General features: G+C 40.5%; 1 protein-coding gene across 1 annotated transcript; it reads right to left on the bottom strand.

Annotated features, from left to right (window-relative positions):
* Positions 1-457: 457 nt before the first annotated feature.
* Positions 458-15836, bottom strand: GFPT2 (glutamine-fructose-6-phosphate transaminase 2). Its single transcript, XM_017828009.1, has 18 exons — positions 15782-15836; positions 11112-11219; positions 10386-10484; positions 9549-9674; positions 8924-8982; positions 8295-8429; positions 6803-6864; positions 5779-5858; positions 5394-5511; positions 4558-4721; positions 3922-4017; positions 3719-3816; positions 3273-3393; positions 2960-3117; positions 2709-2823; positions 1978-2105; positions 1101-1268; positions 458-678 (listed from the first exon to the last, which is right to left on the bottom strand). Exons 1-18 carry the CDS (start codon positions 15786-15788, stop codon positions 496-498), a joined length of 2025 nt encoding a protein of 674 aa, XP_017683498.1. The 5' UTR covers positions 15789-15836; the 3' UTR covers positions 458-495.
* Positions 15837-17794: the final 1958 nt, after the last annotated feature.

Raw genomic sequence — 17794 nt, 5'->3', positions numbered from 1 at the left:
CAGACTTCCTAATGAGTTCTGCTTTATTCTAGGCACATTAACACACACAACAGACTATAGATCTGCAGATAATGACTTCCAGCTGAATTCACCCTTGCTTCCAAAACCCTCCTAACAAATACAGATTTGTTTTGCTCAGGGTACCCCTCCAAAGCCATCATCATTATCAAACTGACACACCTACACATCCGCAAACCAAGCTGTAGAAAGCATTGACCTATTTTAGGTTAAACTACAATGTCACATTTTAAGATTTAGTTCTCTAGAAAGTCCCATATCTATTCTTAACTAATCAAATTAACAAATGATCTTTATAATTTTTTAGAATTTAAGAAATACAGAACTGAAGAATTGGGACTGAAATGCCACCTGTACCACCGTAGTCATGATAAGCTCCTCTAACTGTTATCAAAGTCCTCTGCTACATATGCCATACAACTGGGTCTCTCACTTTACACTGGTAGGAGGAAGTTCAAAACTGCACTAACTGGACTGTTAAATATAGAAAGCACTTACATCATATCCTCTGAGAACAGCCAGGTGGAATGAAAGCAACTGAAGAGGAATAACACTCAGGATTCCTTGAAGGCAGTCGACGGTATGAGGGAGCTCAATGGTTTTGTAGGCAAATTTTGAGCTTTCTGTGTCTTCTTTAGAACACAGAATGATTGGACGACCCTGAAAATACAATTTTGCACTGGTAAGTGAAGAGCCAACCTAGAACTGCTTTGAAATATTGGTTCACAGCATGCCTGTCTATGTTTGAAGACACTCAAGTATCTAACAAAGGCAATGCCAGTCTAATGACTTTTACCTTTCACTGTATTGTGAGACTTGAATGTTTTCACCTTGCAGAGTTTTAATATTATTCCATTTGCTTCAAAACAAAAAAACCTAAACAAATAAATACCCACATGCTATCTTTTTCACTGCTGGTCTTAACCTGTAATAACAACCCACACTGCAGATGTAGTACCTTATTTATAACTTTATAATTAAAACAAAATCAGCAGTACATCCTTTTTTTGGAGGCAGAGCCAGCAGCAATACAATGTGCACAATCTCTTTTCCTCTGACACTGTAGTAGTTAAATATCCTACCTGCCGAGCAGTGACCTGTTGCAGAGCATTCTGGCACTTGGTGAAACAGGGATCCTTCATTATCACCATGATAACAGGCATTTGTTTATCTATTAGGGCTAATGGCCCATGTTTCAGCTCACCAGCCAGGATCCCTTCAGAGTGCATATAGGTGATTTCTTTTATTTTCTGGAAAAAAAAAAAAAGAAAAAAAGAAATGCCATCAAGTTACTGGTAAATCAGAGGAGAAACAGCAGCCACAAGAAGCAAAACAGCAAAGCTGTACCTCTGCCACTTCAATGCAGACATGTGGTACCAAGTTGGTATTTTCAAAGATCAGTTACTAGTGATAACACATGGGCTGTCTGCTGGGATTTCCAGCAGGCTGTGGGTGGAAGCAGAGCTTGCCCAGGCACATGCATTTGCAGATAAAGGGCTGGAATAATCAACAGGAACTTTAAGAACCAAGCCCCCAGCACAACCTTGGCTGATGCAGTCCACCCTTAACACTTCAAACTCCTCTGAGAGGTGGGTTTGTGTCCATCCACCAGAATGCTCATAACATAATTCATGAGTTTCCTTCACAAGCACCTCTTCTCAACACCAGCACATTGGGTTTTTCTGATGTTATTTTCAAATGGGTCAGTAGTGTAAACTGTTAGGTTTTTGGTTTTTAAACAGACCCATTAAATGCTGCATTTATTATGTGAAAGAAACAAGAAACTGATATTGTATCCAGGTTCACCTTATGTATGTGTTCAATTAAATGCTCCTAGTTATAGATAACAGCTTTACTGCAGCAGAATTAAGTTGTAATGAAATATTACAAATAATCTATGTTGCAGAAGCCACAAAACCTCATTTTAAATAACATTCTACAATATTGAGAAGTTCCTACCAAAGCTCCTTCCAGACAAGTGGCGTAATTATACCCACGACCCATAACCAGCAATGATCTTTGTTTGTACAGTTCAAGAGCCAAATCGTGTATCTTCTCATCCAAGGATAAGACTTCTTTAATCATCTCTATTGAGGCACAGAAAAAAAATATTAAATTTTTTTTAACTGGAAAAAATAGTTTGCTTGTAGTAGTGTGTTCTAATTACCTAATAGAACAAATACACTTAATAGAATTCAACCACTAACTTAGTAACTTTGACTGCAGTTTAAGGATATTTTCTCCAGCCTTATTTACAGTAATAAATTTAAAGCTACTATTGATTTAAGCAGTGCTCATGCATCCCATTTGAATTTTTAAAGGAAGTTGTGAACATCCGTTTTAAAGTCACCTTGAATTAGTTTCCTTTTATCTATCCTGATTTAAGGTGGAAGGCTTTAAAAAATTCAAACTGTCAATTCAGGAGATCAAATAGTATTTCTCATACAAAACTACTTTATTGTAATTAGAAAACCCAGCCCATGAAAATTCCAATCTTCCTGCCAAGTTTCTTGGAAGGGTGCTTGTAAAACTGGCAAATGGCGCAGAAATGAGTAGTACATTTTTCTCATATTGTCTCCCTTTCAGTAGGTGGGGGAGAGTGAAACTTAAATGAGAAAGAAAAATCCCTGAGGAGTATTTTATATTGCCAACATCCCCTATGCCTCCTCAAACCCAAAATATCAATATACCTGGCAATGATTTTAGTCCACTAATGATCTCCTGTCTCCTTTTCTGCAAGGAAATTCTGTCTTCAGACATCATTAGGCCAAACATTACAAGAGACACGAACTGGCTGGTATAAGCCTGCAGACAAAACAAAACATTTAACAGCTAAGTCTGCAGAGAGTTAATATGATCTCAGTTTGAAGTGCTACAATTAAAATTTTAATTGGATTCCACAGGGCTGAAGCATGAAAGTCAGACACTGAACAGCAATTACCTTTGTGCTTGCCACACCTATCTCAGGTCCTGCATTGATATGTACCCCACAGTCAGTCTCCCTGGATATTGAGCTTCCAACTGTGTTTGTGATGCCAACTGTCAGAGCACGATGTTCCTTACAATACCTCAAGGCCATAAGTGTATCTGCAGTTTCACCTGGAAAACATTTGCATCTTGACTTCAGGTTGGCAGAGGATAGTAATGATTCCTGAAAAGCATAAAATTCTACATAACTGTATTCACACCCACACAGCGCAAAATGCGATGGAAAGCAATCTTACAGCACACACTCAACAGTAAATGCAGCTCACCTGACTGGCTTATGAAAAAGCACACATCATCCCTGAATACAGGGGTGTTTCTATCCAGGAAGTCACTGGCAAGTTCCACCATCACTGGTAATTCAGTTAATTCTTCCAATACTTGTCGAGTCTGTATTCAAGCAGCAACACAATATTTGTTACTATTGCCACCCATTAATGTCTGGGCATCTTATGAGTCAGAGATAATCTAAACGGATTCTTATGAGAAAAACTGATAATAACAGCTCACCAGAGCTTTAAAAACCAAGGTGAAAAAAGTCAGCTTCTAGCATGGCAAGTCAATGGGCATTGGAGCATTAATAAAGAACATGGCACAAAGAGACCCCTCAATGAAACACAAAGTTTGAGACAGAAGAAAAAGCAGATGAAGAGCTGTTGTCTAAAACCCCAGCAATTAAGAGTTACATGTGCATTTGAGCCAAGGCTGAACATACAGCTACTGCAGCGTGGTAACTGGTCCCACAGCCAATAATTATCAGTCTTCGGCACCTTCTGATTTCCTTCAAATGATCCTTCAGCCCCCCCAGCAAAACTGCAGACAAATAAATATGCATATATCAGTGGTGCATTTTATTTTCTGATTGGTATATTTACAGTTTTCAAGGCCAATGCAGCCTGAACACCTGCTCTGAGTTACCTGTGCTGCTCTCGAAATTCACCCTTCCTCTCATCGTGTTGACAACTGATTCTGGCTGCTCAAAGATTTCCTTCTGCATGAAGGCGCTGAAGTTACCTGTTTACAAAAGCATGACATGGTAATGCTTAGGTTTGTTATTTTAAGCCTATTCCAGATACAAAGAGAACTTTTAAGACAACCTGTTGTAGCAAGATAATTTGACTGTATCAGTTTAAACAAAACCTTAGGAATAGGCAAGAAGAAAGGCAGGATTGGTAATTCACTCTGATTGGTCGGTTGGTTTCGTTTCCCAACACTGACAAGGGAACTAAATTAGTTTTTAAAGAAACTTTTGTGTTCTGCATAAATTCTTAGTTTACAATCAAACTCTGCCAACAATTACAATATGTTAACATTAGTTACATTTTCACTAAATACTGAACTGAATAGAAGCATCTTTGACTTTTCCAAGGCTAAAATGGATAGAGTGCCAGACTGCCCATCGTCTCTCGGTCTTAAAATTTGGAATTGTCAGCTCCCAGTAGAAATAACCTAAATATAATTTTCACAACAAATTAAGAGTTTTCTGCCTTATCTACTTCACAAACAGTAACCATCCATCTTTTATGATATTCATTTACAGATGTTTCAACGCACCCTTCATGATTTGCTGCAATTCCATCTGCAAGGTTTGGATGGCCCGGGAAGGATCATCACTGGCCGAACGCTCCAGACGGTGAATTGAGAGCTTCCCATCAGTTACTGCTGCAATGTCATCATCTTCTAGGAAAATCACTCTGTTGGTGTGCTCAATGATAGCACTGCATTAAAAAACAGAAACAAAACAAAACCTGACACATCAGAGCTTGTAACAGTAAAGCAATTAAATATGTCACAGCAGCACTTCCAGCCGCGCTTCTGTCTCTTCCTTTTGGGCACAAATGCAGATAGAGTCATCTCAAAGGCAATGGCTCCATCTGCTGCTCCTCCTGCACTCTCACAGCAACCCAGAGGAGGCTCAGGAACCACTGCAGCAGTTCCTGCTGATCTGGTCTTGCCTCCCCCTGTCCCTGACGGATCCTGCTAAGGTCCTGATCTTGCTTCTGACATAAATGTGCACCTGATGTCCAGGTATCTGCCAAGCTTGGAACCACACCACTATTTCCTCTTCTGACACCACAACCCAGACTAACCTACAGTCTGCCCAAATATTCAGCTGATATTGTCCATTTCTACCCAAATTACTTTCCTGCACTGGATGTATTTCACATAGAGGTCAGCAGCTGGCTGCACTTGTTTGAAGCTCAGATGCTGGTGACAAGCCTTCACATTTTTCAAGTACCTGAGTCTGGGGGCTTTATGAAGTTACCTGAATTAAAAGCTATTCTATCAGAAAGCAGTTGTACAGCAGCAAGACAGTATAAGATTTCCAGAACTATCTCACTTCTAAACAGGAACCAGTATTTTCAGAAAAGTTTAAATACTTCTACTACCTTGCATCTGAAGCAAAGAAGAATTCTACTGCCTTATCCCCAACAGCATGAAGGCAGGTTGAGCTGTCCAGTCTTTTCACTCGGGAATTGCAGATGTTCTTCACATTCTCAATGTTGCCTATTAAAGAAACCAGATATTTTAAATGCAAGACCAGTTCTGTTCAAGTCAGAGATTACAGATTATACAGGTTCAGGATACCACAGTAACACAAGTATTTTGGGAGGTGGGTCTTTTACATGAACTGCACATTCAGTAGTATAAAAATATAATAGCTAAGAAGCTATTTGGGGCATCAGCTGGTACTTTTACAGTACAAAGACCAATTAACCCGATTTCAAATTATAAAATAACAGTAATTTTAGTTCTTAAAAATAATCAACTTACATGTTCTATACAAAACAGGAATCTGTTCAGTTGAAAGCTTGTACTTGCTCCTTACCCCAATGAGCAAAGGACTCCCCCTCCTACAAAACAGAAAACAAGCAAGTTCATGAAGAGAAACGTGCACACAAAGAAGTCAAAGGACATCTGTGAAGTTGAAAGACAGTATCCCATCTAGCTTCCTAAGTAGAAAGACCCTCCTCAACCATGATCCTAAAGCCATTACATGGCAGGAGTTAAATCAGCTTGGCTTGCTTCTGTAAGATTTGCCAAATCATTACTGCACCTCTGAAAGTGTAGAGTATGAAGATAATTTTTTAATTATATGGGTCACATGCCACACTGAAGACTCTGTTAAAAAAAAAAAATCACAGGAATAAAAGGACAAGTCACCCTCCACCATCACCTCAGAGTACAAGACTAGCTTCTCTAAATACCCTCAGTCCTAAAAACCCAAACCTGAACCACATATAGAATAGTTCATTTCAGAAGATGTTGTCCAGCTAGAGTGATGGTACAGCTGGCTGTTCCACAGTTTTAATGCAGTCCTATTTTAGACCACAGAAGCAATGGGCTTTTGGGTTATAGTATAAAACAGGCTTTATTTCCCACTGCTACTTCATTTGCTATTTTAATATCCTTGCATTTCCTGAAAGTTGTTTTCCAAGTCATAAATAAAAGTAGAACTTAAAGAGAAATCATAAGTGCTATGACAACTATAGAACACTATTTGTATAACCTATTACTCTGATGGTCTTTTAACCAACCTGAATATACCTATCTCAGTCTTTACTCCATGTGAAGTAAAATTGAACAATATCCTTTCTGTCCCTTTTTTGATATAGGACAAATGCCAGCACACTCTTAATACAACTTCACAAACAGAAGATACACTGAGTTTCTTTATTGACTCACTGACTTTTGGTTAATTAAGCACTTTACACATCAATATTCTAGTATCTTTAAGAGATGTTAGCCTTTTTTAACCTACAGCATGAATTATGTATAAAATTGGACTTTTACTAACCTGGTAGCAACAGCTTCACCTGGGTAATGGATGCTCTTGAAAACCAATGCAAAAGCACCTTCCTGGAAACCACGAAAACAAAAGAAAAAAAAAAAGACATCCTCAGCAGCTTATCTCAATTAGTTGCATCCCATTAAACTGGGGCCCCTCTCCCTGAAGAGGCTCTGAAGGAACACTCTTTACTGCTATCAGGAATCTCTTCCTGGAGGGCAGACTGCACCTTTAAAGGAATTGGTCATGGAGCAGAACAAGCCAACATGGACATTAGCAGTGCAAGAGCAGAAAGATCAGGAAGTGAGCACTTAGCCTCTCTTTAAAAATAAAACCAGCAACTTCTAGGGTTATGAAAATGTCAGAGATGTTACTCATAATCAACATGAAGACTGTTAGACTTTTACTTTTAGTAAGACTTTCAATAAGAATGTGCATGTAGTGCATTATCATGCATTTTCAGCTAAAAATGTGGAGTTACTATTTCCAGTTTAAGCAGCAAATTCTAGTTAATGGATTTCAGAAACAAAACGCACACCAAAAAAAAAATCCAGAACACAAGAACAGAAGCCAGAAACATCTCTGTAGTACTAACACAGCTGGCAAACTGGAGGAGTATTCCAAAAGCAGGAGCAAAGGCCCCCACACTTTGCAAGCAGAGGAGAGATGGTGACATTCCCTCCTCTCATGGAAGGGCTCCAGTCAGGCTGTTCTGCCCTTGTTCTGTGGCCAGGTGAAGCCACCCTTCCCCTCAGCTATGTGGCTTCACCACTATTCCCTCCTGACCCACACAGGCCTTCACTCCGTGTGTATTCCAGCCCTGCTCCAAGGAATCCTACAGAGCTGCTTTAAAGAGGAGACAGGGGAGGTGAAAAGACTGTAAGAAACTGCAGGAAGGGGAGGGAAAACATCTGCCCAGGGACTGGGGGAGGAAACAAAGCCAGCTTTCTCCAAGTTTGCAATGCAGCTATCAAAGTTTTCAAGTATTCACATACTGAGTAACAGTAGACTCCCACTTCACAGTCTGGAAATCAGTACAGTTTGTCAGATCTAGTTCCAAATAGGGGAGCCAAGGCATTGGCCAAACTTGAATCACAGCAGTGTTTTAACATGATCAGAATAGCCTTTAAGAACACACTGCCCTTTATGAAAGATTTCAACCCCCAGAGGCTCCTATTAATTTTTTTTTTATTAAATTTCTTCACTAAAAAACGGCGATAATCTCTTGCTTAAAAAAAAAAAAAACAGACAACAAAAAAACTCAGCGAACCAAACCTACTGCTGCTACAATTCAAAGATTTAACATTGAAAAGCCTTTGAAGTCTCCAAAATTTTAATCTCATTTCTTGGTCTATTAAGCATTGTTTAGAGACCTAGAAGTGTTATTTGCAGCACCTTCTAAGAATTCCTGCAGAGGTTCTAAATGCATAAATGCAGAATTTGCAGGAACCCCACAAGTAGCTTGTAAAGTGGTACAGGAAAAAAGCAACATCCCACTTACCAACTGTTGAATAACTCTTTCTACCAAGGCTGAAAAACTGGTGTCCTCACTCTCTCTGTTGTCATACATGTATTTGATCAATTTGGGGATTGTTTCTGTATCTGTTTCAGATTCAAATTCGTAGCCTTTGCTCTCCTGAAATATCATATAGAAGAGTAAAAAGCATGTTCATCCTCAGACAAGAAGCACTGAAGAGTCTCAGCTGCCTCTCACTAGAAACTGCACAGGCAGAGCACTACATTGGACTAGTGGATAGAAACCACTATAGACAAAATATAAAGACTTATCCTGTCATAGAATAAGTCTCTTTGGGAAATACCATAATAAGACATGTAGTAAGACTTGCTTAGCATCTGTCAAGAAACAAAGAGACAGGAGGGAGCCCACTCCACACACCTCTCAAAGAGTCTGAGGGCACAAACTGCTACTCTACTCATAAATACTTCACATTTAGGATTACAAGAACATATTGCACTTCACTAGCTACTGAGTATTTTTATTAGGCACTAATATTTTATAAATTATATTAAGAAACTTGAATTCAGATTCCACCAAAGTCATGAAAGATCTGACAGTAGCTGGAGGAGCATTTACTTTCTAGTTTTAGAACCAAGTTGGCACAGACTCACCAGAAATTTTCTCAGGTCCTTATAATTTGTGATGATTCCATTATGGATAACAACGAATTCTAAAAGGAAGAATACACACATTCATCAGCAGTGAATAATTAAGATATTTAACTCAGAACACAAAATTAAAGGGAACAAAAAAGCCCTTAAGAGTATACTCAAAACTACCTCTTCTAGCTTTCAAACCTACAGTTTATCACAACATGGAGAACAAAAGCAGAACCTTACAAATTCTGACCACATATGAAGGCAGTTCCAAATCATGAAGGCAGTTCTAAACTACACCTATTAGAAGAGAATCAAGCCATCTCAAGTAAAAAATTATATGAAATCTCTCTTTTCTGGGCCAGGCAATATTAACCACTTCACATTTTCAATCTTACCTTTCATAACAAGAATGTTGTACTTTGACTAACTTGCAATTTTCAGAGAACAGATTTCATTAATTTTTTTACAGTGTTACTTTAGCCTGAGAAGAGAATATTTTATTGTGAAAGTGTCCAGAATGGCAACAGCTCAGCCCCAGTATAAAAAATAGATACCATAACATTAGTAATAACATATGTGCTATGTGGATTGAATCATTTCAGATTCATACAGTTCAAGTGCTGCAGAGATTACGTACCATTCCTTTTATCTGATCTCTGGGGGTGACTGTTTATTGCACTTGGTACACCATGGGTTGCCCAGCGAGTATGAGCAATTCCGAAATGTGTTTCAAAATCTGTTTTTGAATCCAAGTCATCTTGTTCTATAAACGAGAAATTCAGTTTACTGATTATTTAATGCTGCATCTCTCTTTCTCTCTCTCTCTTTCTCTCTCTCTCACACACACACACAGTAAAACAAAGAGAATTCCTACAAGCAAAAATCTAAAAGTTATCTTCTGGCTTTTTTTTTTTTTTAAACCATTTGCTTTCTCAACATTACACTTCAGAAAGTTCAAGCTACTGTGATTAAAACTTTGTTTGCCAAGACTGGGGCATTTTCAGCCCACACCAATAGCCAGGCTAACAGACCCCATTACTACAAATTATAGAGTAAACGTATTAAAACACAGCTTCAGTTCTTCACAGATGGAAGCACTGCATAAAGCAGATTGTGATGACAGCCAGCTGCTTAAATGGTCGTAAATTCTGTCACAGTGCATGTTTCAGCATTTCAGCCCTCCAGCACAGAAGTCACGTGAGTAAAGCACCAAAGGAGCCCAGGTTTTGAACAAAGAAGCAACCAAAAGAGGGGAGAGTAGACTGATGATTTCACAGGGCTGTATCTAAATATCAGCTTGCTTTTAAAGTGCAGGTTTGAGGGGCACAAACAGTTTAACTGATATTGGATTTCACAATGCAGTTATTTCTGATACAAAATCATAACTGCAATTTTACGGTCTGGCTTTCTGCTGAGATGCAGATTATATCTGACTGGGAGGCCAAAGTAAAGGGGTCATTTTTAAGGCACTTACTGTACAACTCTTCTTCCAGGGCCTTTACTTTTCCTCTTTTCTTGACTAGTTTGATGAATCTTTCTTTATCTTCATTATTATTTCCATCAATTGCCACTCCTGCAATATAGGACACAGTCACAAGTGTTATTTAAAACATTAAATACACTGGATGAAGAAAAGACTGAAAAAATACAGACAAGTACACACCACTGAAGCAATACTTTTTAAATTATCCTTGAAAGGGATATATTTGAAGCCTGTTGCAAGACTTGTGTATGTTCAAATGACAGTACATGAAGTCTATATCCACTGCATAGATCAAAACATACATGAGCCATCTCAAATTTTGCTTAAGGACAGTCTGAAATATTTTGCCTGATGAAATGAACCATCTCAAACTTAAATACAAGTTTAATCTTCCCCATCCTTTCACTGGGACTCACATGCACAGAAAAGGCCGAGCCACAAACTATATGGCCCCGTATAGAGATCTTCTTCCTCACACCCTGTTTGTTCTGCTCATGTGTACTAAACCTCAACCATCTAATTACAGAGCTAAATACCCCATTTAAAGTCCTGAGGAAAGCTGAAGTACTCCAAGAATCAAGATAATTAGTTTCGATCTGGTAATCTGTGGAATAAAGAAAGAAAAATCCAACGTGCCAGACATTGAAAGTACCCAAAAAAAATCATGTAATGAGCTCCTAGTTGCTAAAAATTAATTTGTTGAGTTGGTTTACATACCTGCAGAGTCATATCCTCTGTATTCCAGTCTCTGTAATCCTTTTATCAGGGTTTCATATATTTCCTTCCGAGTACGAGGCACTCTGTAGTTCAGATAAGCAAAAATTCCTGTTTCAAGAGAAAAGGGGAAGGAGGGGGAAAAAAAAAAAAAGCAAAGATTTTTTTTAGAATTTGCATGCCTTCAGACTCAATTTAAAACCCTTTAAAACTAATATCAAGGAGAAGCCCTAGAGGCACCCAACCTACCACTTAGTACAATTCCTCCTAATGCGTTTTTGAATGGAAAGAGTTCAAATACAATAAAGGACTCGGGACCCTCATTTTCACCACACAAAACATACACTTTCCTGGCCAGCTTCCCTTTCCTCATGTTACCCACTAAGAGTTAAACGGTGAGGAGAGGTTAAAAAAATTCTACTCTTCACAAAAACCACAGCTGAAAATGGGAACATTGTGATCTATTTCATATCCAGACATTCAAAGAAGGAATATATTCACCAGGACTAACACAAGGAGACTTTTGTAATCCAAGTCATGGCCTTAAATACCCATGGGTAGGTACTACGCACAACATCCATTTCTGAAAGGCTCCAGCTTAATCCTCCATACAACAGGCACTTCAGCAGGAAGAGAATAGGGAAGAAAACATGAAGGAAGGGCAGAAGTCAATAGGATAGGACAACAAAGGGAAGAAACAGAAGGTACAAAACGGGGTCACCCAAAAAACAAGCACTCGCCCTTTGGCCTGCCTCAACACAATGGTGCTGCCAAACCAAACTCCGAGACACGAGATCCCTGTGCTTACCCTCTGCTACTCAGGTCAGGTCTTACAGAGGCATCACAGGGAAAGACATGAACTCTCTCCTTGCCTACTTGGCAAACAGAGCCTGGAAGAGTCTGAAAGTCTGATCCCTCTTCTCTTGAATAGAGCAGTCATGGAACAAGAAGAGACCTTTTTAGGTTTTTTTTTTTGGAAGGCAAAGTACACAAGTTTTTTTTTATTAGAAGGATTTTGTGGATGTTGTTTTATATTTAGAAAAGGTATAACAAAGGATCACCTGCAAAGGAAAACACGACCATTCCTTTTCTCTGCCTACTGCTCTTCCTGGCACTCTGACATTTATAAGGATGCATTAGACTCTTTTACTAAGTTTAGCAAATCTGTACCCCAATGAAACAGAAACAACTATTTCAATAGTTTCTTCAAGCAACAAGTCAGGACCGGAGACTACAGTTAGAAAAAAAACAGACTTCAAGAATTCAACAGATAAGCAGTTCAGACAAGTGTTTTAGATAGAGAAAGCCTTTGTTTGAAATTTAACACCCTCTTCCCATTCAATTAAGGCTTTTGAACTGTAAATGGCTGTAGTGAAGAAGCTGTTATAATGATACACCAATAAATCTCCCTTATAAATATTGTTGTGAAGTTGGTTACTCCACCGGTTTATAAGCTGTTAATACTGTTGATTTGACAGTGAGACTAAGAGACTATTACATTTGCCTCAGAATTTATTTTGGAAAGATTAGAGCGTGGAAAACGCTTTTCTGCTTTAGAAGTGAGATTTATGAGGAGTTGAGCCTAATTATTTCTAGAGCACACAATGTGAACAGAGATATTAAGACAACAGTTGCATTTAAGGAGGTATTTGGGAATTTCAATAGCTAAGTACTGCTCTTCATGGATGCTTTGAAAAATAATGCCTCTGGTTATATAGTCCCTTTAGACTGAGAGCCTGTTGATAATTTTCCCGGACAGATATTTGCTGTTCTCTGGCACTGACCACGAACCTCAAGAGCAGTATTCTCCAATTCCTTCAAATACAAATTTCTCAACATCATTCCAAAAAATTGCCACACACCTCACTTCAGATCCAACTCTACTTTCTAGGCCAGATTTCACAATGAATTTAAGACTCATCAGCCTTGTATGTTCCATGTGGCCTCCTTGACTACAGAGAGCTCCAGGAAGAACCTTCCTTTGGGATAGTCCTTACAATGCTACCAGTGTGCTGAGACTGTTAAAAAGATCCTTGTTTCCAGGGAATTGTAGCTCCACTTCCACACACGTGAATTGGAAGATGCAGAAGTCACCAGAGGCCATTTACAATGAAAACAATAGCTGCAGCCTGACTTCAAGGAATATATTATAAACTCTTCCAGTTAAAGGAAATCAATCTCACTGTTTCTCTAGTACGTTTCTGTTTTGTGATTTATCCACTTGCATATTTCTTCCCTCCTCAGTCATTATTTTGGCCAGATTCAAAGCACATTACTCAACTTATTTAGAAACAACTTGTGATAAAGACTTCTTGTAGCTTCATTCCTTCTGGAAGCACACCAGTATGACTGAATCCTAGTTGAATCATACTCATGATAAGAGTTTTGTGATGCCAGCAAGTTACTTTTTAATGACCTCCCCAAGGTATTAGTTCCCATTTCCTGAGCTTGCTCCCCCCTGAGGACACTCAAGTACATATAAACATAAAATCCAATGAAAGCATCTAAAAAGTGTTTTACTAGGGCATTTTTCTCTTGATCTGAGCAAAACTAGTTCATAACTTTCTGTACTTGCAGAGTTTGCACAGAAGCATGAACTAGGTCAATCATGTACGGCTTACCTTTAGAATGAAACTAAAAGCAGAAACAGAAGGTTGTTAAAACATCACTAAAACCAGCTTCAATCAGATACAAACACTGAAAGCCAGACTCTCCTTTATATTTCCCCTTTCAGGATTGCAAGTAGAGCATCAAGGGGAGGAAAAGTTGTTGGTTTGTGGGGTTTTTTGTGGGAAAATTCCACAAGAACTCCTGCGGTAGCAAGACTTCACCAAAATCAAGAAGGGGGCAGCCTATGATTGAAGTTTGAACAAAATTATTTATTTTTTTAAAAAAATAAAATTATGCCTCTATTGGGGTAAGCACAGTGTTGGTGCCAGAAACTTAGCTTTGAGAAAGTCCCAGTCCGAACTTCACATCCTGATGAAAATAAATTTGATATAAAATAGGTAGATCATCAGTTTAAGAGCATCTTAACTGTTTTTAAGCCCTGCATTATTTTGCTATACTGTCTGCTTACATATGAGTGTGATAACATCTCAATTTTGTTTTCTTAAGAGCATGTTTATAGCTTAATTTATGACCTACATATGTTCAAAACATAAAGCAGTGTATATAAATCTTCATGTGCTACCTGAAGTCAGACAAAACACAGTAGAATGCATTATCAGCACTTAAACCAGGAAAGACATGCAAAACTAAAAACAACAAAAACAATAATTTAGAAACTACTGGTTGCAATCTCAAGAGCTCCTGCACTTCCCACAGCAGATCAGCATAGCAAGCTGGGGGACGTTTTCCATGAGAACAAATGTCGCATAAATGGTCTCTAAAAGTTGATAGGAAAAAAACCCTAGCACTACTCTCACTGCACTTCATGGATTGCTGCTGTTTGCCATTTCATACTGACTCAGTTACTCCACCCCAAGTCAGACGTTTTACCAAACTCCTTTAAACCCTGTTAACACCCTCATTTCCCAATCATCATACAGTCCAGATTCGCAATTTTTTTTTTTACACTACCACTACATGTCTCACTGCTTAGTGCTTGCCATGAGTACCTTTGGGTGGCTTAGGCACTGAGCCACGTCTCTCACCTGAAGGGGTTTTGTTTAGAAGACTGACCAGAGTTTGTCTCGCTGATAGCGATCTGTCACGTAGGAGCTCAAACAATAGGAGCTCACACAATATCACCTCGTGTTTCCATTCCAGAGAAAGAGGATTGCTGAGCTCCTTGCTCTTTCTGAGGTTACAATCAAAGAGGATGTGGAGGCAGGGAAAAGATATCTAACTCGGAAAGCACAATTTTGGCAGCAGTAACTCAACTCACTTTGAGTCTGCATCTCACAAAAGAGGTTTTGTTCATGACGACTAAGTACAAGTGCAAATTTTTCTGCTTTCAAGAGAAGTATCCTTCCAGACCTGAGTGATGTCAGTGACGGGATAGGCAAAGTTTCACTGAAGTTTCCTCCGTAGCTAAATACAGTTGCATTACCAGCTTCTGAACCCACACTTTGATTTTAATCTGATCCAAAGTGTACCTAAGCAACTGTATACATGACGTAGGAGTTATCTTCACCATCTCATCTTCATTAAAGGAAGGTGGATAAACGCACATCAGTTAAGAATTAGGCTCCTTCACTGCCTTTGTTTGAAAACCACAAAACTCTCTCTATCGCCGCAGCTGGGAAATGAGTCACGACTAATATCTAGTCCTGGATTAGGAAAGACAGAGCCCAGAGCCTCCAGCAGCCCGTTCCTCAGAGGCAGCGGGACCAGGAGGAGCAGAGGTTATCCACGCACCCGGACACCCCCGGAGCAGCCGGGTACTGGGAACAGGGCGATTCCCACCACAAGGCGCCAGGCACGGAGGCGGGAGAGTGGGGGGAACTGAACGACCATCGCCTCTCCCTGGGAGAAAGGGCGGGCGGAGGGGCTTCACCTTCACCTGCCAGGCGCTCCCTCTCCTTCCCACCCGCCAAACGGGATGCCAGTCCCGAGCGATCCCGCAGCCCCCGCGCCCCTCGGCTCAGGGACAAAGCGGCGCTTGTCCCGCACCCCGGCAGAGGAGGCGCCGGGCTCTGCCCGCTTTGTCTGGCGGGCCCGTCACTCACCGCACATGGTGACACCGCACGGTCCTCCCCGCTCCCAGCACACGCAGCTCCGGCCACGGACCAGCTCAGGGCCGGCGCTCCGGCTCTTATAGCGCTGCCTCCCCGCCCACCGGCCCGGCCACAGCCCCGGAGGGGGCGGTCGGGTCCTGCCCCTGCCCGGCCCGACCCTTGCGAGGGCTGCGGGGAGGTCTGCCGGGCTCCGCACACGGAGAATCACGGAATCCGGAAGATTGGAAAAGACCTCCAAGATCATCGAGTCCAACCTTGGACCGATCAACTCAGCGCCACGTCCAGTCGTGTCTTGAGCACCTCCGGATGGGGCCTCCACCACCTCTCTGGGCAGCCCGATCCGATGCTTGGCAACCCCTCCCATGAAGAAATTCTTCCTGATGTCCAACCTGAACCTTCCCTGGTGCAGCTTGAAGTTGTGTCCTCTCGTCCTGTCAAGACAGGATGAATTCCAAGTCCTCATGTCATGCCATGAGGTGACTCAGGCTGGCTCAGGGATCTTTGGCGTGGCAGTAACACCAGTGAGACCTGGCTGTGTGTCCATGGACAGCATAAGGGGTGTTTTTTGTGCACTAATTCCAGTTTTCCACCTCCCAGTTCCATGGAGGAGCAGGACAGGTGGTGAAAGCAGTCCCTCCTGTCAGGGCAGCATGCAGGGCTTGAGGCAAAGGTGCTGGGCAGCCCCTCTCTGAGCTGGACAGGGGAATGTGCCCCCCTTTCAGCCACAAACATTTACAAACCCACACTCAGCAGCCCAGTTCATCTGCACAGGCAGGACGGGCACCACCTGAACCCATGCTCAGCTGAACGTGGCCACTGGGCTCCACCTAAGGGAGAGCCAAAACTCCTGCTCAGCCTCTGAGGTCTCTTCCATGTACTTGGCAAGAAAGAAACTGCTCCAGGAGCCTCCTCCAGCCTCTGCCTCCCCAGCCAGCCTCTCTCCTAGAGGTAGACACCACGAGGATGAGGAAAAAGCCTGGCCAATGTTTTCCTCAGGGCATGCCTGAAACTTGTCTCTTATCCCAGGGATCCTTCTCTAAGCAGCTTTTAAAGCAAGTGCCTTGCAGCACACTTGGACTGCCAGCGTGCACAGAAGTAGCTCAAGCTGCTATTCGAACAAACAAGATTTTTAAAAATACACAAAGTTTCATGTTATAGTTTTTCTTCCTTATTAAAAAGGACCAAAATATTTTATAGACATGATCCTGGTTATCTCACAGAGTTATTGAAGCTCAAGCAAAAGGTGTCTTATTTAACCTAGAACTCAATGGTTCGTTTTCTCTTGCATTTTTTTTTTGCAGGTAATTTTTTACACAAAGTAGTGATTCCCTCAAACTTTGTCACTTTTTTTCTTGATGGAGAGGTTGAATGAAGGATAAAGGTTGGAAGATCAACATTTCTACTACAAAAAAACCTTTTTGTGTCACTTTAAGGGTAACTGTCTTAATTTTAAGGTAAAAACCAAGATTTATAAATATTTTCAAGTCATAAAATTAAAGAAAACAGTGTTAAAACTCTGCTTTAAATTAGTTTCCAAAAAGGAATAAATTAAGTGTATTTTTCACTGTGTATGTGAAACAGCTATGACACCATGCTCAGTAAAACCACTATTGTTTTCCTTCCCCCAGTCTCCCAGAATAAGACCAAACAGGCCCATGATTTGTCACCATTTCAGTCCCAGCTCTGTCACTGGTCTGCCATGTGACATCAAGCAAGTCACTTTGACACTCCATTCCAGTTTTTCTTGTCTGTTTAGGTAACTTTGCTTCTCCTCTAAAGTCATCTCTGATCTTGTTTCCCCCAGTGCAGCCTGAGCAAAGGGGGACGTTCCTAATCACAGCTACGTGTGTTAAGTACCACTGCTATTTATATCTATTTATATTAAATTATATACAATTAAGGTAAACTTTTTACTTTCTCCTTGTGAAACATGCATTTTAACTAATGAATGATGCAGACAGTAGGAAAGAAACACTTTTTTTTTTTAACATCACTGCAATACTA

The sequence above is a fragment of the Lepidothrix coronata genome, unplaced genomic scaffold (genome assembly GCF_001604755.1).
Source record: "Lepidothrix coronata isolate B3197 unplaced genomic scaffold, Lepidothrix_coronata-1.0 Scaffold144, whole genome shotgun sequence".
NCBI lineage: Eukaryota > Metazoa > Chordata > Aves > Passeriformes > Pipridae > Lepidothrix > Lepidothrix coronata.
This window is presented reverse-complemented; position numbering and strand designations above follow the sequence as displayed.